Source organism: Sinohyriopsis cumingii, chromosome 16, assembly GCF_028554795.1.
Source record: "Sinohyriopsis cumingii isolate HCF-2022 chromosome 16, ASM2855479v2, whole genome shotgun sequence".
Classification (NCBI taxonomy): Eukaryota; Metazoa; Mollusca; class Bivalvia; order Unionida; family Unionidae; genus Sinohyriopsis; species Sinohyriopsis cumingii.
This window is the reverse complement of record NC_142976.1, coordinates 76,531,744-76,558,787: the sequence shown is the minus strand read 5'-3', so window position 1 is coordinate 76,558,787 and position 27,044 is coordinate 76,531,744. Positions and strand designations below refer to the sequence as shown.

The window sequence follows — 27,044 nt, the reverse complement described above, 5'->3', positions numbered from 1 at the left end:
TATCGAGATAGTGATATCTTATGTCTAATCGGTACAAAATGAAATCTGACTTCCATGCCCTTACTCTCTCTCTCTCTCTCCCCCCCCCCAAATATTTCTGTCTGTAACACAAAAATTGATGGCACTCTAACTTTGTCACTGGTCCTGATATAGCGTTTTTGCTGTCCTAGCTCCTGAGCATGATAAATAAAGAAGTATGAATGATTTATCATTTAACCAGATTGTTAATATATCTGAAGAGTATCTTGAATAAAAGAACTTAAACAGAATTTGTTACAACAAATTTTTGTCGGAGATTTAACCAGATTTATCATGTGGTATTTTGACATTGAGACAATTTCATGATCTTCTGTCCATGATATGATGTTCAAGGCCATGATAAAAATAGTGTTTTATTGTGAACATGTTAACTCCAACATAAGAAAAAAGATTTGTTACTTGGTATGTTGGAGTTTCTTAAAAAAATATTAGAGATCGTTTCAGTAATCTGCCGTTAAAATTAAGAAACCATCTGTTTTTGGATTTCTGGTAATTCTTTTGTCCAGCAGAATGTTAATTCCTTCAAGAAACTCCTGTTTTGTTTTTTGCCTTGTAGTTAGATAGATACTGGCTGTATAGTGCTGATTAAAAATTGCAATTTTTTAAGTTTGTAAAGATTTCATTTAAAAATTTCATGAGCAAAGCAATTTTAAAAAAGACAAGTGGCTTACAGTTTGTTATCGAGATCATTTTTATCTTATTTTCAGCACGATAATTAATGTCTACAATGACTAGTTCAGTTTTTCACATCAGTGAACTTAACATGCAGGTCCTTGGCTAGTTTTATAGCCCTATGATTGTTATTGTTAGTTTAGTACAGGTGTTCTTGATGTAGTGGGGTTACCGTATCATTGGACAGGTAAGTAATTTAATCCACATTTATTTTTACTTTAGGTAGGATGGAGTAGGACCGCTCCGGTGGCCTGGGGGTTAGAGTGTCCACCTTAGATGCATGAGGTCGTTGGTTCAAACCCCGGCCGAGTCATACTAAGACTTATAAAAATGGTACTAATAGCTGCCTCGCTTGGCGCTCAACATTAAGAGGTTAGTGTTAGGACTGGTTGGCCTGGTGTCAGGATGATGTGACTGGGTGGGACATCATGCTACATGTTTGCAGCATGGTGCCCCAGTGCTAGACATCACTATAAACTTCCATACTGCAGACATCAGAGAGATATGACTGCAAAATTGTTAAAGCTACGTAAAAAAATCCAAATCACACACACAGGATGGAGTAAAGCATCCTCAAAATGCTATTGCCATCATTGTGCTGCAGTCAAACAATTATCATATGATCCTCAATCTGCTTTGGGGCATAACCGGATCTAGAACGAAAATCAAATGCAGAACATGAACACTGTGTATGAATATTGCGGACACACTATACCAGCCTAATGTTCATTCACTGGTACTGATGACATAGTTTACTCTGTACAGAAGCAAAAAATTAAACAAGAATCGTTGGATGTATTGATAAATTTTAAAATTTCTTAAACTGAGAATAGAAGTAAAAATTTCAGATCCATCTCTTTGACCCATAATTGTGGCATTAGTTGAATGATTTGTTCTTTGTTTCAAATGATCATCATAAAATTTGATGTTTTCTTTTAGCTCATCTGATTGTTAGGGTAAGTGTACCAGCAGTATAGTTCTGCATCTGCCATGCATCTATCAACAAATGCTATTTTAAACTATTCATAGATCACCAGACCAATTTGACGAAATTTGGCAGAACACATCTTTGCATGAATACTTTTAAAATGTTAGGCATGATGCTAACCAGTCATCATGTATGGCCACCATTACAACTAGAAAATAAGAAGTTGTAAGCTTCACAATCAATGCGCAACAAATTTTTTATCAAACTTGACAGAAAAACATCCTTGCATGAATGGTTTTCAAGTTTGTACAGATGCTATCATGAAATATGGCTAGCATCTCTAAAAAGAAAGAAACCCTTAATTGGCTTTTTAGATAACTGCTCAACAGAATTTGACCAAATTTGATGTTAAGTACCTTGCTAAGAAGGACTTACAGATAATACAAATGATTATTATCCACATTCAAATATGGCCACCATTACTAAAAGTTTAAAAATTAAAAATTTTACCAAATTTGACAGAAAGTATCATAGCATAAAGCACAACTTGTACAAACTATGCTGCTCAACCATTCAAATATTATCAAATAGATAAACTTTTAAATGACGTCTAAACAAAAACTGTTGACAGAATTTTAACAAATTTGACTGCCATAATCCGACAGTAAAGCAACCAGATTTGTGCAGACAATACTACCTACCATCAGATAAGGTCACCATGGGTAAATAAAGCAACAACAAAAATTCCATTAAACATGTCTAAGCTGCTGAATTGAATTTGACCAGCTTTGATAGCAAACTGGCATAAAATCCTTTCTTTACTGGGCAAGTGATGCTGATATACCAGTAAATAGTGTTTTTGATACAAAATGCAGAGAGAAATGTTCAAACAATCGTTATTATAATGTGCAATCAGCAGCTTAGGAAGAATTTTCTTGATTTATTAGTCAGTTGTTGTTAATTCAATCATTAGGCAGTTGTCATCCAGGTGAGGAATCTTAGGGCCACGTCTTATTTCTCTTTGTAAAACTATTGTCAATCACCAAACCACATTTTAGTATCAAAACGTTCACTCTGGGAAAATTGGTAAAGATGATTCATGTCAAAACTGTGTTTTTATTTTGCAGTTGTAAAAAGTTTACGGCAAATGACACTTTAAATCCTTTAGCTTTTCATCTCATAAGAAGTTGTATGTTGACTACCAAACTAAAATTTGTGATGAATTTCTATCATATGCTTAGTTTAAGGTTTTTTAGCTATTGCTTTTGAATTATTAATAAGCTTGGTAAATGTTTCTATATATAAATTGGTAGTTCCCTTAAATGTCAAATGAATGCATTTGACAATATTTACATTATTTACAGGGGGAAAAAAGGTTACAAGTTTGGGTACAATGACATGCCGTACAGACATAGGTTTGTTCTATCAGAACATATTGATGCCATATAGTAATATAAGTAATTGAAATTTCTACCAGCAGTATCTTGAAAAAGTTGTTGAATTTAATTTTTGACAGTTCTAAGATGGAGACAGATACTGTGGAGATAGAGAGCAAACAGAGTGATGTCCCCTCAGCTCCAGAAAAGGTAAGTATTGTTATGCAATACACTGTATTTAAGAGAAGGAGTTATATTCATTCAATCATTTAGAATATTCCACTCCAGTTCAAAGATTCAGCTGTAAAATAAGTTACTTTTAAAAAATTGTTCTTTAAGGAAAATTTAATCTTTAAAATTTATTTATTTTATATGAATTTTTTATATAAAAATTGTCTTTTTGTTTCTTTTTGTTTTCTTATTGGATGAGTGAAAGAAAATGAATAAATTTGCTACATTATTAAGAGTAAATATTTTTAAAAATGTAATTTTTAAAATACGGACAATTTCCTGATATTCCTCAAATTGCAGACAAAAGCAGTGTATTAAAATGGAAATAGTATTTGATAACTCCTTCTCGTCTTGATCTCACTGCTTGTCTCAACACCATAGTATGAACTGCGAGCCTGTCATGGATGATGTATTGCTGCCAAGTAATGATGCCTAGAGGATGCCTGACCATGTTACCTACACGCCCCTTGTCCCCCACTATGCACAGAATTGTTGCCATTTGAGAAAACATCTTGGTCCAGTGATGCCTAAAGTGAACAGCCAACTTCACCTTGACTTTGCTGAAACAACTTCGACAGATAGCATTTATTAAATCCAGACTTGAAGAACACAAGCACAAGTCCACTATAGACATGGAAATAGCTACAACAAGATACAAGTACCTGTTTTGAAAAATAAATTCTTACCCTGAACTTGCTATTATATGTAGACTAGAATCTGATCATTGGGAGGAGTGACAAAAATGACATTGATACATTTGCTAAAACAGATGTCTGATTCTTTGCAGGAAAGAACTGAAGTGATCTGTGCCACAGTATGTGAAATACTGTTTACTTTGTCGTAAATGTTTCAAAACGGATTTTATTTAACTTCCTGTGTCGATGATTTTCAAGCATGAAAAATCCTAGATGGAAAAGATTTGGAGACTTCAAAAACAGCTTGTTAAAGACATGAAGGATTTTATTGTATTGGAACGTTCAGCCTGATTGACATTAAATCATCTGTTTGGATACGTATTGTTCTGGTGACATTAGAGGAACCTATCAGGAGTGAGAAATATATTTAATGTTCAGTAACTGACAGAATGTATGAACATTTTGGTATCTGGAGTCAATGCAGCCTTTGAGAAACTAATGTAGTTTTACCTGCACCGTGTTTCTTGCTTTAAAATCATGGTTCAAAACATCTTGAAATAATAACTGTGCCCGGTTACTGATTCACCAGAGTAACAAAACAAGCATCATCCATTTCTTTTATGTTGGTACTCCTTTTGGAAAATTCATTGGAAAGATTACATCTGAGAAACTGAATACATTTGAACATCAACATCAATTTCGATGGTATTTGAAATTCAGAAAGCACAGCAGCAAGCAGCAGACTATGTAAAGTGTAAACAACCAGTACAAAGAACTTGAAGGATATTTTGTAACAGATTGCAGTCGTCGTTGTCTTTCAGAAGATTTCATTATGTGCAAGTGATCTCTTTGTAGATAATATTAAGTGAATGTGCTCTGAAGGAAAGGATTGAGCATGTTATACCAACTGTAGCACTGTTCCATTTCAAGCCGCAGTGGAAAGGAGTGATGATGTAAAATGATAGCCTTGTATCACATCCGGAACTCTTTAACATCTAACTATTATGACTTCTTGTCTACAATGGCGATGTGTACTTTCATATTAAACATTCAAGTGAAACACTGTTTATGATCTTATTTATTGCCAGTAGCAATATAGGCTCTGAATTCAAGTGGACTGGGTTTTACACGAAGATGAACTGTGCCTTGTAGTGGTAATCTTAATCCAGGATATTTTGCCAGATTCCCACCATTAAGTGCTTTTAATATTTCAAACCTCAATGGACTTTTTAGACTACAATGAACAATTATTCAAGCCATCATGATGTTTCTTAACAAAAACTTATGCCAATTCTGTACCATGTTGAATTTTTGTACAGGATTGTCAGGCTTTGTTGATTAAATCCAAGCGAAAAACCAATATGCTGAGCAAAAAGAGGAAGATCCCTGTGTCAGATGGTGATATTAAGAACCTTGGTGTTGACCTGTTCTCCGTGCTTATTTACATAATGGCAACAGAGTAGTTCCATGCTACTGTGATAGATTTGGCAACAGAATGGCCCATTAATCCCAAGCCCATCCCCGTACCCATGGGTTCTTTGGCACATATGCATAGTCTGATGGATAGCTGACAACATTTGATGACCTGTCTTCCACTCATGCCGAGGGAGTGAGGGTATTTCCGAAGGACCTGCTTACAAGATATAATAATCAAAATCTTTTCTTCCAGGGATTTTTGGAATTTGAAATGCAATAGATGTTTCAGTTCTTTGCTTGCTTGCATGAATTATAAAATTTCCCACATAGTGTGCATTAAAAAATAAGGGGGGGGTAGTATGTCCATCTCCAACTAGAGATATTTTAGTTGTTTGAATCTTTGTTACACAGTTCCATACATCATTCTAATAATAAGTGTTGATATAAGTTCAGTGGAAAGTAGGTTACAGTGATTTGCTGTTGATGAATTACCAGCTTTTTGTTCCACTAGGGTGGAAAGACTTTCTCCATGCAAGCAATCATAGCCGATTTTGTCTTTAAATGTAATGTATATATAGAGAAACAACTGCAGTATCAAACAATGAACATGATTTGGGAAGAAAATGAAGTATCTCTTGATTATTGGACAGGTTGTAAAGTTGCCAAGGAGAGATTTGTGTTCTCTTTGAAATTAAATACCAATAAGAAGCAACAAAACAATGTATCTTGTAGATAACAAGTTTTATAACCTAATAATATAATTGTTTTAGAAATAATAGCATAGGTAAGCTATCAAGAAATGCCATGATCAATACAGCGTCAGTTATGTGAAGTTTGATTTAATTGATATCAATGAGTTTTCGAACTCAAACTGAAAGAGCCAGGCTGTTCTAAAAACAGCATCAGAAAACTGTATTTACCAAATTTGGCAAGAAGAAAAGTTGTAGCAATTTTTTTCAAAATTGTTAATATCTATATAGTATTACGTGCATTTAATCAGTTGAAATGCCTATATTGAAATTTATACAAATTCTCAAAAGTTGTATCAATGAACTAACAAAGTTGGGAAAGGTTTTAGCATTTTGACCATTTGTTTTTGGGATTTTATTATGACCTCAATATCTTGAACCCTAGTCTTTAAAAGTGGTTGTATCTTAGGGAGATTACCTGGATGATACCAGAAGCTGGTTACTGTGGCCTCATTTTCACACAGCTAACTTGTGTATTTTCATCTTTCTGTTCATTATCCCCGTGATATCATGAACCCTATTTCACCTGCTTTCTTGAAAAGTGGTATGTAATTGCATCTCAAGGAGCATAACTCAGCCATATTGAATGTTGGTCACTGCGACCTAATTTTCATGTTGGAGTTCCTTTTTGTATTTTCAGCTATTCACTCATTACAATCTCATTAGCACTTACTTGATTTCACTTACATTCATAAAATTGCTATATGAATATATCTTATGAAAAATAAATTGATTATTAAAAAAATTTGGTAACTATTTCCATAATTTTCATGTTGGACTGATTTATGTATTTTCAGCTATTCTTACATCTTCAATATTTTGGACCCAGTTTCACCCACACTAATGAAAACGTATTGAGAGATGCTCCCATTGAACACAATTGTGTGATTTGCACAATATTTTTTTTAATTTGTGCATTTGAAAAGCGGTAATGTGCAAAAACACCTGCAAGTTAATTTCAGGTCACACATATGAAAATGTACTCTGAACAGAATACAACTTTATTGAGTTTTTTCACCATTGAAATGCTTGTAGAAATGGCAGAAATATTGTATCACTTGTTGCTATGTTTATTTTTTCGTAACTGCTTACACATCTGGTTTCTTCAGTGATCAAATTCTGGGAGCATCTCTGCAGTATTTAGATATACCATGGGGAGAACAACTCGGAGCATACACATAGTAGGTCACTGTGACCGTATTTTCTTGCATGAGTGACTTGTATTGTGAACCATTGTTTTGTTACAGTCTCTGTAACCTAACCCAGTTTCAATCAATTATTCAAACTTAGTTTCAGCCCTAAAAAGTTTGTATGCTAATGCTTTTTGTTAAATAGTTTGTCAGTTATATTTCCTGACTCACAATGGTAACATGTATAATAATCCTGTCCAGATGAGCCAGGGTTGGCTGCCTTGGTTTATTTCTTATCCAAGGTACCTAACTCTATTGGCCTTGATGACATCTGACTACCATATCAGTTGGTATATAGTTGGTTACTTCCATTGTCCTCCTGTTGGCAAGGGGTTAATATATATTGATATAAACCTTGTTCACTTTTGTTTTTAATGCACATTATTATGGGATTATATTGGTCTAACGGAATTTTAACATCATTAACTTTCATCATTTACCTTGTATACTTCATGCAGACATTTATTTTGGAAGAGTTTATCTTCCTGAAAGGATTTTTAGAAATACTTCATATTTACATTTTTATAACTTAAGTATTAATTATGTTGCCATTATTATGCTGATGTGCCATTGAACAACTTTCATTGATAGCATATGTACACACATACCAATGTAAATAATAATCTTTATGCTTTATTATACAATTTATATTTATGAAACGCAAACTCCATTTCCTTATTGTAAATAGTGAAGTTAAAGGATTTGTTGATAAAGATTTTCATAGGGTATTTTAAGACTGCTGTTGTCAATAATTCATGGTAAGTTGTGATCTTGAGGCATGTACTGATGTTAAATAGGTTCCATATTCACTTACGTATAACCTGTGTCCAACTTCGAAGTGTACACCCAGAATTGTAATCAAAATGTTGCAGTGATGTACAGTTAGTCAGCTACAATGTTACAGTTTGTAAAAGTCAAATATATTTCAGCTTCTGGCTGCTAATAAGAACACTGATAATGTATCGGTAGATCATTTCAGAGAACAGGTACAAGGAACAGTGTAGACCTAGTCCCAATATCGTAAAACTTTACTTGATTGATAATCATATTTAAAATATTCTGACCAATATAATGGGCTGTCAGTTTCAATTAATATTTCTTACGTTATGAGCAACATTTTGTTACTTGATATGTTGAGTTCAGTTTTATGGTGGAGGGGGATAGATACGTAGACCTGGTTATGTGCTGTTTGCAGCTGGGTGTGGGTTTAACTAAGTAGCTATGCTGAAATGTTTCAGTAGACCTCTTTAATGTAGGTTCATATCTGGTGTATGATACATATCTTCTTTTAAAATGTTTGACTGACTATTCTGCACCTATGTAAGACGATTGTTACAAAAGGGTTAAGTGGAGAGATACTTGTGAAAATTTAGAAGCATGGTAAAAGTTCTTAAATAATAAACAAACCATTAAGAGCAAGGCTTGTAAATGTGAAAATCCAATTCTTTATGGGCACAAGTTCACTGTGTTGCTTTACATTACAGGAAGAGGGAGAGTTGCCTCAGGAGAGTGAGCCCAAGGAACAGAAAAAATCTTCACGCCGAATTTCACTGACAAGTATGCCCAACTTTTTCAATTCTAGTCTTAAATAATGTTAAGAATTTGTATGTGATAAGTCACTTGTACAACAAGTTTTAATGCCTTGGAAATAGCACTTGACAGCTTCAGTGGATTATTACAGGAAACTAGTGAATCTTCATCGTTTGTACAGAGGGTGAAAGCTGCATATAAATGTGAGTATCTTTCATTTTGGATGCATGAAAATTGAAATGACTATGTGCTCAGTATGCAGGTTTCCTTTTTCTGTTTTTTTTTTTTTTTGCTTTCAAACTTGTATTCTGTTTCAATAAAGCGAGTATCAACCATATTGTGTGTGGTTATCAAACAAACAGAATCCAAACATATATTGGAACATATTTATTATATACCATGTACAGAGAAATAGTTTGAAGATTTCATGGAGTGGCTTTGTCTGAGGAAAAAAGATTCTCGTGTTAATTATCAATTTTTTTGACCAAATAAACAAGATTTAATCTTCATGTTTTTTTTGTCAAAAAATTTGTATTGTGTGGCAATATACTTAATGCCAACACATGAATCACACAAAAATTGTTCATTTCAGTATAAAAAAATGACAGAGATTAATAAAAATGAACAAAGCTTGTGAGAACAGACTGATTTTATGTAAAAGTACACACATCCTAATGCAGACTTCAGAACATTGGTCATTAGTCCTGGATATATCAAGGTATAGCATGACAGAGATCCCTTTGATGCACAACTTGTTCACCCACCAACTTCACATGTATATGCACCCAGCCTGAAACCACTCCGGTGGCCTAGTGGATAGAGCATTTGCCTTGGATGTGGGAGGTTGTGGGTTCAAACCCCAGATGAGTCATAACAAAAATTTGTATAAAAAGGGTAATAACAGTTGCCTCGATTGGCACTGAGCATTAAGAAGTTAATGTTAGGACTCATTTGCCTGGTGTCAGGATAATGTGACTGGGTGGAACATGATGCTACATGTCTGTAGCGTGATGCCGCAGTGCTAGGCATCACTTTAAACTGCAACACTGCAGACATCGTAGCGATATGACTGAAAAACTGTAAAAGCTACATTTTAAATCCAAATCACACACACCCAGTCTCTCACAGTCTAAGGGATCTATTTATACTCTTGTCCTTCTACTTATGCAAACAGCTTAATCAGTGCTTCTTTAAAATGTTGCTTTACAAGGGGGAGACAAGGATGGAGAGAGGGAGGAAGACAAGGAGCACTCACAGCAGACAGAAGGATTAGGAGAAAAACCACTCCGAAAGAGAAAATGGGGATCCAAGACTGCCTCCACTGCCAACAAACCACCCAGAAAAGCCACAAGCCTTGCCATATCTACAGATTCACTTAAGGTAGGCAATTGTCCATGCCATTATAACTATGCAGAAATTAAGACGGGATAAACTACATCCTTGTGGTATTTGCAAAAAATAGACATCGTAGTGAAATGAACAAAATCCATCTTTTATAATTGCACTGTTCATCACGCTTTTGATTCTCCCCTATTCTCCTGACATGGAGTGGTCTGCAAATATGGTGTGCTCAGTATACTACATAATATTTCTTGGTTGAGTGGTTAAGAATATACTTGGCATACTTTTGGATTATAATAAGCCCTACCTACATGGCCGTTTTAGATTTTGTATCTAGATCTGTCATCAGACCAACAAAAAAGAAACCTTTCTGCACATTCACTCATTTGAATGTTTACATTGCTATTGTCATGTGACTCGACTCAAATGTCCATGGATTTACTGTGGGGCCAGGACCAAGAAGTGAATAAATATTCTCAGTTTTTTAAATTTTGTTGTCAAATTACACTATAAATGAACTGAACAAAAAAACTAATGCAGGTAATTTGAAATATTCTTAACCTGTTGCATACAGATTCATGCTAACAAAAGGCACATTACACTCAGATGACAAGATCCATGTATGCTCGAGTTGAGTCAGATGACCAAACTTTAAAATGACGAGTGCCTGATTGGTCCAGTTATTGACTGTTGTTATCTGATGGAACTGCTGGATGTAGCCATGAAAACCAAAATGGCATGGGGAGGTAGGGTTGTATTGTTATTCCATGTGGGATTTACAAGTTGTCAAACATTGGATTTGATGTGGAAATATTTTGTATTTGTTGCTCAGTTGGTTTTAATTCAAGAGACATGGGAAGTACCAGTATCGAAAACGTTCCCCAGCATGTTGTGGACAGATTTGCCAGTGCTAGTTGCATATAATGAATATGTGAGATCAGACTAAGTATCCACCAGTATCAATATGAGATTGGGGGATGATTTATTGGGCTGTGATTTGAAGCATCAGAGAGGAGAAACCTCAAGTGAAGTTTATTTGGCTTTTTGTGCATATCACATCTAATATACGTTTTGTAAATGATATCACATTTTATTATGAGGTTCCTTTCGTAATAATCCCAGGATTAGCTCACATTTTCAAATAATTTGTGCTGGTTGGTCCCCCATTTTTTTCAAACCTGGTTGAAGCACTGCATACTGTCAAGAAATAGGTCCTGCCAATGATAGTTTCTTGGTAACCATGTTTTTGTTTGCTCACCATTTTTATTTCCATTCTTTAACTTTAAAGCCATTCTTGATTGAGGAATGAAACGTTGTATAATTATAAATCATAAAAAAAACATGTCATATACCACATTGGAGTTCAATCCTCAGGGTTGTGGTTAGAGCTTATATTTTAAGTTTTCCATCACCTACAAGACAAAATTTACATCATTTGATGCTTTGTTATGAATTATGCATTTTGAATTGATTTGAAAAAATCTCGAAATTTGATTAAAAAGTCGGAAAATTTTATACTTCCAAAGTTACATGAACCCTGACACTTCTATATCATCACTAGATGGTGTGTTGTGTACCACATCAAAGTTAAGGTGACAAGCTGACAGCTCAACATTTTAATTTTCAATTACACTTTTTGGTTCTAAATTGAGAGCTGTAGAAATTAAAATATGTACCTCGGTAACTTTCAGGTTTCTGCCTTGAAGAACAAGTTTATGGCTTACTATTTTGTTTTTTCCATTTCCTTTCAAATGTTAGAACTTTTTGAAATTAAGGAATGAAACTTCACATGCTTCTATATGCATCATCTTTAGAAAATGTGTTGGGGTTCCAATCTTCAATGCCAAGGTTATGTTAAAACGTTTTAATCACACTTTCTTTTCCACTTACATTTGAGCTGTTAGAGATTAAGGGATGCAACTTTTTGTATGAGCAGGTTTGTTCTATACCACATTGGGCGTTTTATGATAAGGTTCGGCATAATAGTCTTGAATGTTTAATTTTTCAGCTGTACTTTTGTCCCCTCAATAATTTGAGATGATTTGTTGAAACTTGGTATACTACAAGATGTGTTGCTTTTAATGGGTGATTACTTATCATAAGGTAAAGGTCACAGGTCAATATTTTATGGTTTCTTTTATTTCTAGTGTTTATCGTAAAAGCTGTTTGAAGTACATGGGTGAACCATGGTAGACTTGTGCTCATTAATGACTGACAAGGTTTTGTCTTTATGGTCAAGGTCCCTAATCAGTTTCTTTTTAATCCTTTCTTTTTTCCTTTTTCTTTTTTTTTTGGACACTTTTCCTTTAACCTTTTTGAGATTTGTCAGCCATGTGGCTTGTAACTTTACAAGTCTATCTTAAAGGTCATTATCAGATTTCATCATTGTGGACTTTGTGACCTCACCATTGGTCGGTCAGGACATAACTTTATTTGGTCATAGATCATCATCCCACAAAGGTTTGTTGAAAAACATGAATAGATTCTAGCGTTTATGTGATTGTTTATATTGGAATTAAGATTCTGTTTATATTGGAATTAAGATTCAAGGTCTGATTCAAGGTAAGGCACGTTCACAACATTAGACTACAAGCTTTTTATAAGCTGAACAAATATAATTGTCAGTATTTTATATCTTATTATATAAATACACCTGATTCCTGTCTCTTTGAAGAAGAGACTAGTCTGAATACAAGTTTTAAAAACTGATCATCAAATATTAAGTTGACATTTGAATAAATGATGTCTTCTGTACTTATTTTACTCATTGTGATCTCTTTCAGGGTCTGATATCCGATATAAAGCCCAGCATGCTAAATGAAGCATCACTGGACCTAGATGAAAAAGATGTAGGCGGACTGTCTGACCAGGAGGACACAAGAGATGTCAAGATTCAGCGCACTGTCATACAGGTTGTTTAACTGTAGAGAATTGACACTTATACAATAGTAGTTGGGGCATCTTGTTCAGTCTGAAGACATTCAGAATTACGTAGAAAGAAAAATTGGTAATTTTGATGGTTACCATGAACAATGTTTGAATTTGAGGTTAGCTCCAAAGTCATGAGAAAATACTTGAAACCACTCTTTCGTCTTTAAATAAAGCTTGAATTTTGACAAATTTAACTGAAAAATGTTAATTTACTGACATAAGTATTAAGAAAGAAAAGAAATACATTTTTAAAAAAGTAAGAAACCTGATCATCTATAATTTTTTTCATTGTTGGTATGCTTGTATATTCATGAAGTTGTCTGATTGAGTCACATATGGGCTCGGCTTTGTTTTGAGATTGTAAGTACCACATAATGTAAACAAAAGGATATGGTGTTGTAAGTACTGCATGATGTAAACAAAAGGATACAGTGTTATAAGTACTAAATGATGTAAACAAAAGGATAGTGTTGACTTGTAAGTACTACATGATGTAAACAAAAGGATAGTGTTGAATTGTAAGTACTACATGATGTAAACAAAAGGATAGTGTTGACTTGTAAGTACTGCATGATGTAAACAAAAGGATAGAGTGTTATAAGTACTGAATGATGTAAACAAAAGGATACAGTGTTGTAAGTACTGCATGATGTAAACAAAAGGATACAGTGTTATAAGTACTACATGATGTAAACAAAAGGAGACAGTGTTGTAAGTACAACATGATGTAAACAAAAGGATACAGTGTTGTAAGTACAACATGATGTAAACAAAAAAAAACAGTGCTGTACATACTACATGCTGTAAACAAAAGGATACAGTGCTGTAAGTACTACATGATGTGAACAAAAGGATACAGTAATTAACAAACTACCAGTTATTTAATCCAATGTAGCTGTGGTCACTTTATGTCATACAAATTTGACCAGTACCATCAGCTTGTGTACCAATCACATCGATAAAATATGTTTCAAAAAGAGATGTTTTTAGGCCTGTTGCACCTAATTGTTGTATATACTCGCTTGTAAGTCAAATCCAACTGCAACCTGCACAGACCAAAATCTTGGTCTATAGTTTGTTAGGAGTAATCAGTAGAAAAAACAACCTGGACTTGGATCTTCAGGCATATTATGACTCAGCAATTCAGGATCTTTTGCCTCGACTTAATTGCGAGTATAGATGCTATTCCAATCAGTAGAAAATTCTTGTAGGACACGGTATTAGTTTTCATTTGGATTAAATTGAATAAGAAGTACCATAGAACTAGTGCTGAGAGCAAAGTCACTGGGAACTTTGATGAAAATTGGTATGTATTTGATTTTAGGGACTAGGGACTTGAATTAAGTAGCCTTAGCTGGATCAATGAGTAAATGAGCTATGAAGTTTGATAATAAATATGAAGAGCATACAAAAATGAAATATCATTGGTGGGAATGAATCTAAAATGTATTTTGCTTAAGCATGATAAACTGGAAGGAGTTCTAAACACTGGCAAACAAGTGCTTACTCAAAATTGATATAGATGAGATGACTACGACTCCACTTCTATGCCCCAAAACTGTTTGTGATGTGATGTGATGTGATTTTGATTTTTTAACGTAGCTTTAACAATTTTTCAGTCATATTGCTACGATGTCTGCAATGTGGCAGTTTATAGTGATGTCTAGCACTGGGGCATCATGCCGCAGACATGTAGCATGATGTCCCACCCAGTCACATTATCCTGACACCGGGCCGACCAGTCCTAACACTAACCTCTTAATGCCGAGCGCCAAGCGAGGCAGCTGTTAGTACCATTTTTGTAAGTCTTTGGGATGACTCGGCCGGGGATCGAACCCACGACCTCCCGCATCCGAGGTGGACGCTCTAACCACTAGGCCACCGGAGCGGTTCAAAACTGTTTGAGCTACAATGTCTTCACCATAGTTTTTTTAAAAAATGTTTCAAAATAATTTTAGAATTAAATAATTTATTCATATATTTTATGAATTAATACCATTATCAATATTCTTCCTAAGATTTCATGAAGTTAATTTTTTAAACTTGAAATTACATGTTTGCCTCTGTGAAATCCTTGAGCTTCCTGTTGAAATAAATGTGTGAAATGCAACTTTAGCATTTCCATTCTATGAAGTCATGGTAGCTAATTTGGTTGAGCAATGTAATGCAGGGGTTGTGTTTTTTTTTAATAGTCTGCTTGATAAGTTATGACCCTTGATAATTTCATTTCTTCACGTGGTGTGTCAGTTTTGACTAGCATAGCTCTGCAATCTTCGCTCATAATTGGTGGTTCCTGTAGGTGAATTGCCTATTATATGAGCATGTACTTTCTAAAAGATTTTTCTTGTCAAGTTCTATTTTGATTGAGTTACTGCCCTTTTTCATCAGTATTAAATCTCCTCTAAAGCTTTTCCTTGTAACTAGCTCAAGAACCATTCAAGATAGTCTGATGGAATTTGCTTTGTAAATAGCTTGATAGACCCAGATGTAGCTTTTTATGGATTTTGTCTCAACGTTTGGTTAGTGCGATTGCTCTAGACAATGAACTTCTCATCTTCACTTAGAATATTACTTGTAACCAGGAAAGCTCTGCAGGACTCCGAGTACTAATTATATGGAAGAATAAGAGCCAGTCAAGAAATGTGTGATTACTAAAATCAGCACCTGAATATTTAGGTGCAGAATTGAAAACCTGTGCATCAAAAAATGCAACAGCTGTTGGTTTTCTCCATATGGGAGCATGCATGAAGGATGGATCTAGACTGAGAAATATAGGTTTGATCATGTTCAATCCAAAATTTAAAGTTACTGAATTTGTATTATCATGATGTTTCTATTGGTTTATAATAGAAGTTGAGTTAGTACCAGGAGTTTAGCAACTCTTACATATTACTGAATGCCATTTTTGATAGGTGAATTGCCTGTTACATGTAGATATGTATTTTAAAGGTTTCATTGTTTCTGGTCCAGTTTGACAGTTATTCCCTTTCTCATAAGTATGAAATCTCCATTAGAACTGATCGTTTTAGCCAGCATAACTTATGAATCATTCAGCATTTTCTGATGCAGTTTTTTTTAATGTGTACATTGTTTCAAAACCTGATGTGCCATTTTATGGTTTTTGTTGTAGAAATTCCATGATTGTGTAGAGTTATGATCTTTGTTAGATAACTTCATCTCAGTATTGCTGGTGGAAGTGTTTTTAACTGGCTTAGCTCAATGAGACCTTGAATGTGTTGGTTTTCAAGCACTCCAAATCATTTTTGGAAGAATTATAGTCTCTTAATGCCCACTTTCTCCAGTCTTTGGTTTTCTTGCCAAAGTTTTTTTTTTTTAAGGTCCCGCTGAGCATATTATAGAGAACAGGAACGTTTGTGATGCACCCATCACTACTGGCTCTTGTTTGGACTTTAAGTGATGGAAAATTAACTTACAAGTAGTTTTGGGACATGATAATTCACATACTAGAGTTTCTACCAACTGATTTACATGTTGATTTCACGATGTAGTACTGCCAGTCTGATGTTTTTCTGTTATAAATTTATTAGGTAGTGAAACAGGAGGCTGATGAGGAGTCTAGTAGTGAGGAGGAGGAGAAGGCTGAGGAGGAAGAGGAAGGAGAGGATGATACTGAGGAGGAGAAACAAGAGGAAGCAAAAGACAAGGCAGAAAAGGTCAGGGCCACTGTTGTGGACAGAAAGGATGGTGAGGAAAGGCATGATGTGGACAAGGAAAATAAGAAAAAGAAAACAATTGAAGAAAGGGTCAAAGGTGAGACAGAATGTATTATTTTAAAATACAGTTGCTGTTATTATGCTGCTTTCACTTTTTATAGGTCTGGTTTCCAGGACAAGGTGAATTCCCTCCAAATGGTAATTGGTCCCAGTCTAATGCCATAGTTACTTCCAGAACTTGTAGTATTGTCCTTCATTTCTGTGGATTTCATGGGGTTATTACATGCGTCTGGATGCTCGACTTTTTATGATTTCATGTCATTTTGCGTTATTACCATTGTTTATATACATTTCTGTTTTATTTTTGACATTTTCTCCACCCTTTTTGCTAATATGGATGGTTTTGTGCGCACACTAGTGAATTTTTTAATATTTTTTATTCCTGTTTTTGATAACCACTGTTATTGTTATAAATTGGAACAACATAGTTTTATTCCAGGTTATTGAGGGCCAGGAACTGAAAAGAAAATGCAGATGTCTCTACCTCAGAAAATTACATTTTTGGTCTTTAATATGTTAAAAAAAGCCATGGTACAAAATTGTTCCTGTTACACAGCTCTAATAAACGTTAATTTCCAAGGCATAACGCAAAATTTGTTAAGTGAAATTTTAAGCCACATGATACACATATCAAGTAAGATGTTGTGGAGGTGTTTTTATACTCATAGTTCTCTGCATTCAGTATTTTTATGTTACCATGGAAGCAAAGAATAACGTAAGCAATGTCTAAATTAAGAATGCTAGGTGACATTTTACCGGTTTAAATGCTTTTAAAAAATGTAGAATACTGGGCCATAGGATTGTTTCAGAAGGAATCTTTACATTAGCATGGAACTGACCAAGGAATACATTATATGTAAATGACTCTTGTTTATTTCCTACAGGTGAGCCAAAGATTATTCGGCGTGTGAGTAATCCACCACTGGTACAGCCTGATGAACCAATGAAAGCCGGAAGAGGGCAGTCACCAGCCAGAAACCCTGTTAGCAGAATCGTGCACATTCGCAACCTTGTGCGACCTTTTACTGTGAATCAGTTGAAGGAGCTGATGAAGAGAACTGGAAATTTCACTGATGAAGGATTTTGGATAGATAAAATCAAGTCTCATTGCTATGTAACAGTAAGTTGAGCAATACATGTCCATTGTTGTATATTTTAATTTGTTGTGTTAAGTTATCCCTGAAGTACATTTTAGTAACCTTTGAGTTAAATCCTGAAGAAGAAAAAAGCTTATTGGATGACATCAAATTTGAAAAGTTCTGTACCAGCATCCGAAGTGATTGAAAATGAATGTGCAGTCACTTCATGTTCATTAGATTTTATGCACAATTATTTTTAATGCCTCCCAAAAGACCTGTAATGATGTATGTCCATACAACAGTTTATCAGTTATGGGTGAAAAAGTAGTTTATCAATATTGGGCTTCAAACTTGAGTGGTCAAGGTCACAGATTGAAAGAATAAAAATGGTCTCTGCACACTAACTTTAGCTCCTTGTCACAGATCAAGGTTATACTTTGTGGATGGCTTGCATTTAGAGTAAAGAAGAAGGCTGTTGAGTGTGGGCTGCTTTGGTCAATGGTCAGGGCCATATGGCTACAAAATGAAAAATGGTGTCTGCACAGAGTTTCACTTCTTTACCAAGTACATCAAAGTTTGTGGATGGATTACACTTTGGATAAGAAATAAAGCTTTTAATTTTGGTGTTTCGGTTACAGTGATTGAAAGAAGGATAATGGTTTTCACATAACTACATTTTAAACGACATACCTTGACCAGATCTTGAAGGGATTGCACATAGTGTAAGAAAGAAACTAAGAGGAAGAAAATTGGGTCTTGCAAAATAACTTTTATTGCATAGTTACTTCTCTGACCAAATATTTTGGATGGTTTTCACATGGATATTAAAGAAACCATAGATAAAGGTCATGGTCAGTCTAATTAGCAAATAATGGCTTCAGCACAGTGTTGTTAAGTTCAAGAATGCATATCTTGACCAAAGGTACAGATCAGGGATATCAGAAGTCAGTCTTGCCCTAGTAATGTTTACATAGAGGACTATTTTAACACATAGTAGGTTTATAGTATGTAATCCTTTTTTTCTTTATAATTTTCACTCTAATTGTTTTAATTTGTACAATAATTTACATATTTTTTTTTTTTTTTGAAGTTTATGTTCATTAGATATTAGTTTTCACAACATGTGTGATTTTGTGTATTCTAATTCTATTTCTAATTAAATAAACATGAATACTATTAAATCATTTATGTATTGATGAATATTTCTACTGTTTCTTACCATTTAGTTTTGACTCCGAATAGGTATGGGCAAGTAATGAACTTTTTAGGAAAATAAGGTCTGAAAAGTCTTGCTAGACTGCAAGTGAATTTAATTAATGTTAAACTCAGTTTATGAACATGATAGTCATCAAAGACATGATATAATTTCAGTATTCTACTGAAGAAGAAGCTATGGCAACACGCAAAGCATTGCACGGCACCAGATGGCCTCAATCCAATCCCAAGATACTCATTGTGGATTATGGAACTGTGGATGAGGTAATTTTCTTACATTTTGCCCAGTCAATTTTGTACATTCAGTGTTAATGATATGTTTTTTTGTTTTGGCCACATATTTTGGAGGTTCTGTGTTACATTGCCCACAGTAACAGCTGGTTTTTGGTGGCAGCAGGAGCAGAGGCAAGTATGACTTTGATTTGTTTAAAATAAAAAATACTAAATGAAACCTCACTGCACAACTCTTGGCAGAACATTGTGTATATTGTACTCCCAGCTGTGAAAATTATAGACCCCTCTGCAGACCTGCCACTTATGCTGATTTGCACCGGATCATCCCATTTTTTTGTTTAAAAATCTGAAAATTCCAATTTTACAATTTTTTACCCATTCATCCAATTTTTTAAAATGTCTAAAAGGATATGTTTTGATTCTTGATGGCTTTGCCACCTTCAAAGAGAGCAAAAGTGTTGCAGAAATTCATCTATGAATACACTACAGTCATACCGTGTAAATCTATCACTTTTCCATTTTCTTATTTTATGCTGATATTTAGTGTGTTATTTGAGTTATAAATTTCAGCATAAAGATGAAAATGGAAAAATGATACATTTTATGGTATGACTGTAGCATATGTTTTCTTTTAAATGACACAGTGGAGATGTCAATTTCTTTGTGAAGTTTTGCAGATATATGGTTCAAGCAATGACCCTGATGTTCTCCAAATTGTGATTTTGTCTTTCCTTTGGCTTCCTGATTTTCATTCCACTTATGGTGGCAGGCCTGCATCTGTCATTACATAAGGAGTCAGCAGATAAATGTCTGTTTGCTTGTTATCGTTAGCTGAAGGAACCATGTAGCCATCTGATCTGCCAGCACATTTAACATTTAAAGGATATCATTGAAACCAAACATGGTACCAGTTAGTATTGGTAGGCACAATTTTCACTCTTTTTCTTGCAAAATTGAATATCATAGCAGCATAAATGGTGTAGGGCCTCAATATCATGAAGGGTTGTGTCAAGTTAGAGCTATTGCCCCTGTTTCACTTGAGAATTTGCCCTTGTTGTCTTGAACCATTAAATATTTCATTTTTATAACCACATTTTTGGGCTCTTGACACAAGTTCTTTTGCTAAATTATCAGGTAGCTGGATGTAGATGTCACTTCATAGCAGTGACGGCAATGGCAGGAGGAGTTTAGTATCATCCATGTTATGAATGTTTTTAAGTGTTAAAAACTTTTAAACATTGATTTCGCCAAGTGATACCTTTTTTCTGCTGATGTCATGTACAAGAATTTCAGCTGTTTTTCGTCCTAGTGAAAAGAATGATGTGAAAGGTGAGAGATGCAGTTCCAGAAAGTTGGAGCTTATGTTTCTGCACCAGTTATTCAGTAATGGACAGATGATTAAGATGTTTAAAAACATGGTAGAGCCCTGTAATGATCATATTGTGATGGTGTCCATCCATATTTGTGTTTAGATTTTGATCAGATTTTAAATGTAGAGTAAAACCAGTCTTGAGAGACCGCTCCTTCTGGCAACAAAAAACAGTATCTCAGGTGGTCTCTCATAAAGGGTTGTACAAAAAGACCAGTTTCCATGGTTGAATTTCAGAAATATTTAAAGAAAAATAAGCACAATCATTGTATATATATATCTTCTATTCTTTATTAACAGTTCTTGCAGAAATATTGTATGCATTCATCTGAAAACAAAATTATTCGTTATGTTATTTTGTTTGCATCATTAAAAAACAAAATCTTTTTTGAGTGTAGTAATACATGTTTGGGGTTTTCTGTTACATAGCTATTTATAGCACTTGGGATTGTCCTGCTTGGTCATAATAAGGTCATCATAATACCAGTCCTTCATCCAATGAAAGCCAAATTTATTCAATTTTTTTAATATACATTGTTACAATGTTCTTTTCCTTTAATGCTTACTTCGTGTCTGCCTTCACTGGCAGTGTTTATCTTATGCTGTACATGTGACTCTATTTATAGAAGTGGGTATTCTTAGAAAAGTAATTCTCCTTACAGTTCATACAGAAATAAACGCAATTCATTTTGATCACATGGTAATGTTCTGACCAATGGAAATGTTACTTCCCTTTACCAGCTACTGGCATTGCAATTACACCACTCCCTCGATAACTCGCGCACATCGGGGTCCAGAAACATCAACCGCACTATAAGTGAGGCGCGAGTTATCGAGGGACCTATAAAATAAACCCAAAACCAATGAAGTGATTGACGACATAACGGAGAAATAAGGGGGGGGGTTTGGCAGATTATACTGTTGAATACTCACTTTATAATCGTTCTGAGATTAAATGTTAATAAATATCTCTTCATAACAGTGTATTTTATTATTTCCTCATAGGACAACATTAATTTCAGGATAAATTACAGTATATTGAGGCGATCATCGAAAACATTATTCCACGTGGTTTCCGTTCGCTTAACATGTGTACCACTTCACACATTGTGTACTACGTCACTCATTTTTATGTTGAATTGGATACATTCTAGTTTTATTGTTTGATCCAAATTAGACGCTTTTTTTATATACAAAAGATCGACTCTTTTCGAGAAACTGTCGATCGAACGATAGATAGATAAATGTTTTTAAATGTGATAGAAGTAAAATGGAAAACAAAAAAAGCAAGGGTTAATCAGTACAGACGTATTTAATTGGTCTACAAATTTAAAACAACGTAAATTAGAACAATTTAATACTTGCCGTTTGTGCCACGCTTGACAAATATCAATTCACTTTTTGAAAAAATAAGTTATTTTTTTGTGCGTGTTACTCCTTGGTTTCTCTGCCGCCGAGCAAAATCCCTCAGATTTCTCAACTGCATGAGCTTTATGTAGTCAACATTTTGGGTCTCCAGCCATCTTATGGCAATATCAAAATATTTGATTGCTTCCTGTGCAGAGGGCCCACCCCCACGGGTGCAACATCTGCGTCTGCATCACTTTCAACACTTGTGTTACTCCAGTTAGAATCGTCTTCTGCTGCAAATTTGTTCGCTATAGAAATAATTATAGTTTCATCTGACATGTATTCGGCTGTGGGGCAATCATTGTCAGCACAAATCCACTCCTCCATATCAAGAGAAACGCCCGTCTCAGGACCATGAGTCTGTACGAATTTCTCCCAAACAGCCTCGGCATTAATGACATCAGTTTCACTGAAACATTCAAAGTCACTATCATCGTCGTTGTCTCTGTTACTGTTTTGCTTTACGTCAAAGGCAGCTCCAAGACCCTTAATCCAGCACCCGAGGTCTCTCATAATTGATTTTTTTTTTAATGCAACAAACACTTCCCCAAGTTATTGATCAAAACAAAGCCGGTATGTACATGTAATTAGGTTCTCACAGAAGTACTCACGGGTTTCGATGTGACGGTCGATTGACTCTTTTCATGTTTTCAATGAACATAATATGTTGTGATTATAATGTTTACACTGAAACGGAATTAAAGGATTAGAACGTGACTTTCACACAGGAAGACATTTAATTGGTGTTTATTTCGTTCTCTGTTGCCACCTGTTAGCATTTACCAGAAGTTTTCATTGATAGCTATTTCACCAGACTGTTTATTTACAGTATACTGACAACTATGTATCATAAAATCTTACATAATCTATGATATCTTTAAACAGAGGTCTCGCTAGGATTTTAAAACTGGGTCTTTCTGCCTCTGAATTCAATCACTAAATATCAGTACATTTTCTCACTCGGCCGCTACTCAAAGTCTTTGAACTAGCCGCCTAGCTCTTGCATCATGTTCTTTTTTTTTTAATGTACTCTTATAAAATGGCAACAGTACATCAAAGAGTCTTTCAGTCACTGAATTCTGTCATTGTAAATATCAGCACAGTTAACTGATCAACACATTTTCCCACAAAGCAGGTGGCTGAAACAGGACCGGCAAATCTTTGAATTTTGCCGCGCACCTATTACATGCGTATGGAGGACTCCCGCCTCAGTGATTTTCTGCGTCCCAGATCAAAAATTGGCGTCCAAATATGCGTAATTAAGCGTTTTCGAGATCTCTGAAATTAATTCTTCTTTAGAACTTGCAAATTTCAAAATATGGATTATATTTTTACGGGCATTAATCACCATTTTCGATGATAAAACGAGCAATGTATCAAGGTTTAATTTATCAATTCTTATTGTAATTTTTTCATGTTCAGCATATTTTAAAGACACTTTAAATACATTTTCTCTGGAAAAAATCGGGAGCCAAGACGGACACAGCGTTATAAGCGGGATCGCGAGTTATCCAGGCGCGGTGTATATAGCAATAGATATACTTCTACAGTAAAACCTGTCATGAGCGACCTCTGCTATGAGCGACCACCTGTCATTTCCGACCACAATCGTAATGCACGGATCGATTTTACTATATAAACGCTCTGTTATGAACGACCACCTGCTGAACGCGACCAGCGACCGCGATTTCTTGGCAAAATATGCATTTTGACACTGCTATGAACGACCGCATCGCCAAAAAATCAAAACAGATTGACACCACTGACCTTAACTTAATCCTTTGTAAACACTAGAGCTCGGGATAAATGTAGTATGCAAACAAAGTGCACATTAAATAACACTATAGTTGAACAACCATATATCGGGATAAACACCTCTAACCATCATTTAATCCTTAGTAACAAAGACTGCATAAATAGCAAAGATTGCTCTAATAAAGTATTTAAAAATAATTTGTCTTACCAGTTTTGTGAAATTTACAACTCCAGCGTACGGTGTCATTTGTAAACTGCAGTAAACCAGACTAAAGTACATGTCACTAACCGCCAATGTAGTGCCGAAGTCATGTGAATAGCCAGTAAGAGTAACATCAAAGGGAGTAATGATGGATATACGCAGTCAATTTAGAGGTTTGTATTTTTTCTTTATCTGTATGAAAACTCACAAAACGCCGGTAGTCCTTATGTCCAAGTGAGAAATCGTTTGAAAGGGCTTCAGTGTTGGTTTGAGTACGTCGTTTGCTTTCCAGTTAATCCATAATGCCTGGACGGTGAATGAGCTCATTGTCTTTAATACTAGTAAGTGAGAATCATTTCCGGATTTTTTTAAAATTATTTTTTATTTCTTTTGTTAGTGTTTCACCAAACCACAATCTGTTTACGTGGGTGCAGATGGTCGGAACATTTGTTTATCGAGCTATAACTCTGTTGATTTAAACTTCGTCTCAGAATAAATGTACAGTATTGTTTCCTGACGAGTTAATTATGTATTTTGGTTTCATTCATTGGTACATAATATATATTTATTCCACAATTCCCCAAAACCTGATCAAAACCGATAGTCTTTATAACGTCAACACTAATAACAACGGCAGAATCTCCGCTGAAAAAAAGAAAAATTTTAACACTGGAAGAAAGGATTAATGTCATTGAAAGAAATGAAAAAGACGAGACCACTCGCAAAATAGCAGTCAGCTTAAGCGTCGGTAAAACGCAAGTTCAAAATGTAATCAAAGACAAGAAGTCCATTAGAAACGAATGGCAGAAAGGTGCACAAGCAAAGAGGAAATATGCCACGGCACGACGGACAGTTTACGGAGATCTAAACGAGCGAGTATGGGAGTGGTTTTGTGTCGCAAGGAGTAAAAACATACCAGTAAGTGGGAAGTTGATTCATGAAAGGGCAATAACTGAGATACATGTTCAGACCAAATAGCTGAGTAAAACATGTCAACAAAGAAGTATAATGGATTTCTTTAAAAAAAAAAACAAGTGAATAAGTGTATAAAATAAGATATATACATCATATCTGTTAATTTTTTGTATATATTAATGTGATGTTGAAACATAAATTTTATTCTCGTTTGATAGATGTATATCTTTATTATATAAAGATATTTTGAGAGGAATGCATGCATTATTTAACAAGATTCATGAATAAAGGATATGATACATGTACAGTGAGTATGGGTATTATTTATTTTTCAACAATGCTAACTATTGACCCTGAAAACCAGTCCATTTTCACACACCTCTTATGAGAGACCACCTGTCTTGAGAGACCGCTTTTGGTTGGCAGAAGGGGCGGTCTCTCATAACAGGTTTTACTGTATCATCTAAAATTAATCACATTTATATTTGAAGATCACATGTAAATGTATTAGCACATGTAATCATTTCTGATTTACTCCTGACACCCTAAATTTGTTATACCAATGCTGAAATTGCTGTATTAAACGTGGTCTGCTATTTTTCACTTCTTTCAGTTTTCTCCAGTGTTAAAATTTGTATCTATTTAGATGGGGGTTCTTCAATTGTTATGAAAGTACTAGATATTAACTTTATTAGTGCTCAGTTGTAATATCGACTGTAATAATGTCTTTGACCAGACTTTATGAAAATATGAAAATTCTGTACATGTACCTTGCATATCTAACCAATGAATGAAATGAAAAGAAACAGTTATCTCATTCAGAAACAAAATCATTTATTCAGAGACAAAACTCAATGGCTTAATTCACAGATGAGATAAAGGGCTTATCTCTATAAACAATGTGTAACCAGTTGCACCAACTTGAATAGATGAACTCTTGGTGTGTGGGATGTAATCACTGTAACATTGGTGGGGGAGGGGGGGACAAACTCCACAAGCCTTGAACACTATCAAATCCTGGAAATGATCTTCATTTGCTGATTTAATAGACAAAGACCTCATTCACCCCCAGGCAACATGGATTAACTTTAATGGCAAACATTGTATACAACCACTAGCTGAACATTGGCAATGCAGTGGCAATTTGCGACATGTACATAAGCCAGGTTTATAATATGTTACTATATACATGACTTGCCAAGTTTACAAACCAGTAGCCAAACTCCTTTTTTTTTAAAATTAAAATTTTGTTTTCTATTCTTTTAGTTTAGTTATTTTTTACATTCATTTTTTATCAGAACTATCTTTTCTATTCAAGCAGTCGTTGTTACAAATGATTACATAAAGGTCAGTGGTGTCTCTGTTCTCTTGATACGATCATTCATAGTGTTGGATAGACTGGTCCCCTGTCCTACATTCACATATGGGCAGTAGATACAAAAGGGCCAGGAACCAGAAAAAGTGCTGGAACAATCAGCATGCACTATAGTCTGGTTTACAATCTAAAATATAGAACATATATGCATGACCTAAATAATTTCAGAAGTTGGTAGCCAGCCTGTTTCATTTAGAACGGTATAAGTGGTCATTTTTACAAGGATTAAATTAGGTTAGTGGAATTTATCCCTGTTTTTGTGTTGTGGTCATTCATAGCAGTGTCGAAATGCATATTTTGCCAAGAAATCTTGGGAGCTGGTTGTGTTCAGTAGATGATTGCTAACAACAGCATTTATATAATAAAATTGATTTGTTCATTACAATTGTGGTCGTAAAAGACAAGTAGACTTTCATAGCAATGTTGCTCATAACCGGTTTTACTGTAATATATAAGCTTATATTGTTAAGAGATGTGCAATTCTCTGGAAACATTTCAGAACAGATTTTGAGCAAACATTCCATGTAAACTTGTATCATCAAAAACTCAGATGCGTTGTTACTATGAGAAAGATTAATGACTTTTAATGAAAATCCATACTGAACAGATAGTAGGAATCAAGCCAACAGCCCTCTGGTAATGAATCAAATGCTTTAATCACAATGCCACTGCAGCTGTCTTTGGTGGGTCTGTTTCCTTCCAGGTTATATCACCATTG

At 34.8% G+C, this 27,044-nt stretch overlaps 1 protein-coding gene across 4 annotated transcripts in view; it reads left to right on the top strand.

The window, feature by feature from the left end:
* LOC149780837 (uncharacterized) overlaps nt 1-27,044 on the top strand; it is an 83,740-nt gene that overhangs the window by 46,361 nt on the left and 10,335 nt on the right. For all 4 annotated transcript variants that reach the window (XM_089937899.1, XM_089937898.1, XM_089937902.1 and 1 more), the window contains 7 exons: nt 3,156-3,225; nt 8,721-8,793; nt 9,977-10,146; nt 12,891-13,019; nt 16,587-16,809; nt 17,657-17,892; nt 19,223-19,330. In XM_089937899.1, coding sequence (XP_089794025.1) covers nt 3,156-3,225; nt 8,721-8,793; nt 9,977-10,146; nt 12,891-13,019; nt 16,587-16,809; nt 17,657-17,892; nt 19,223-19,330 — 1,009 coding nt within the window. The remainder of the gene's footprint in view (nt 1-3,155; nt 3,226-8,720; nt 8,794-9,976; nt 10,147-12,890; nt 13,020-16,586; nt 16,810-17,656; nt 17,893-19,222; nt 19,331-27,044) is intronic.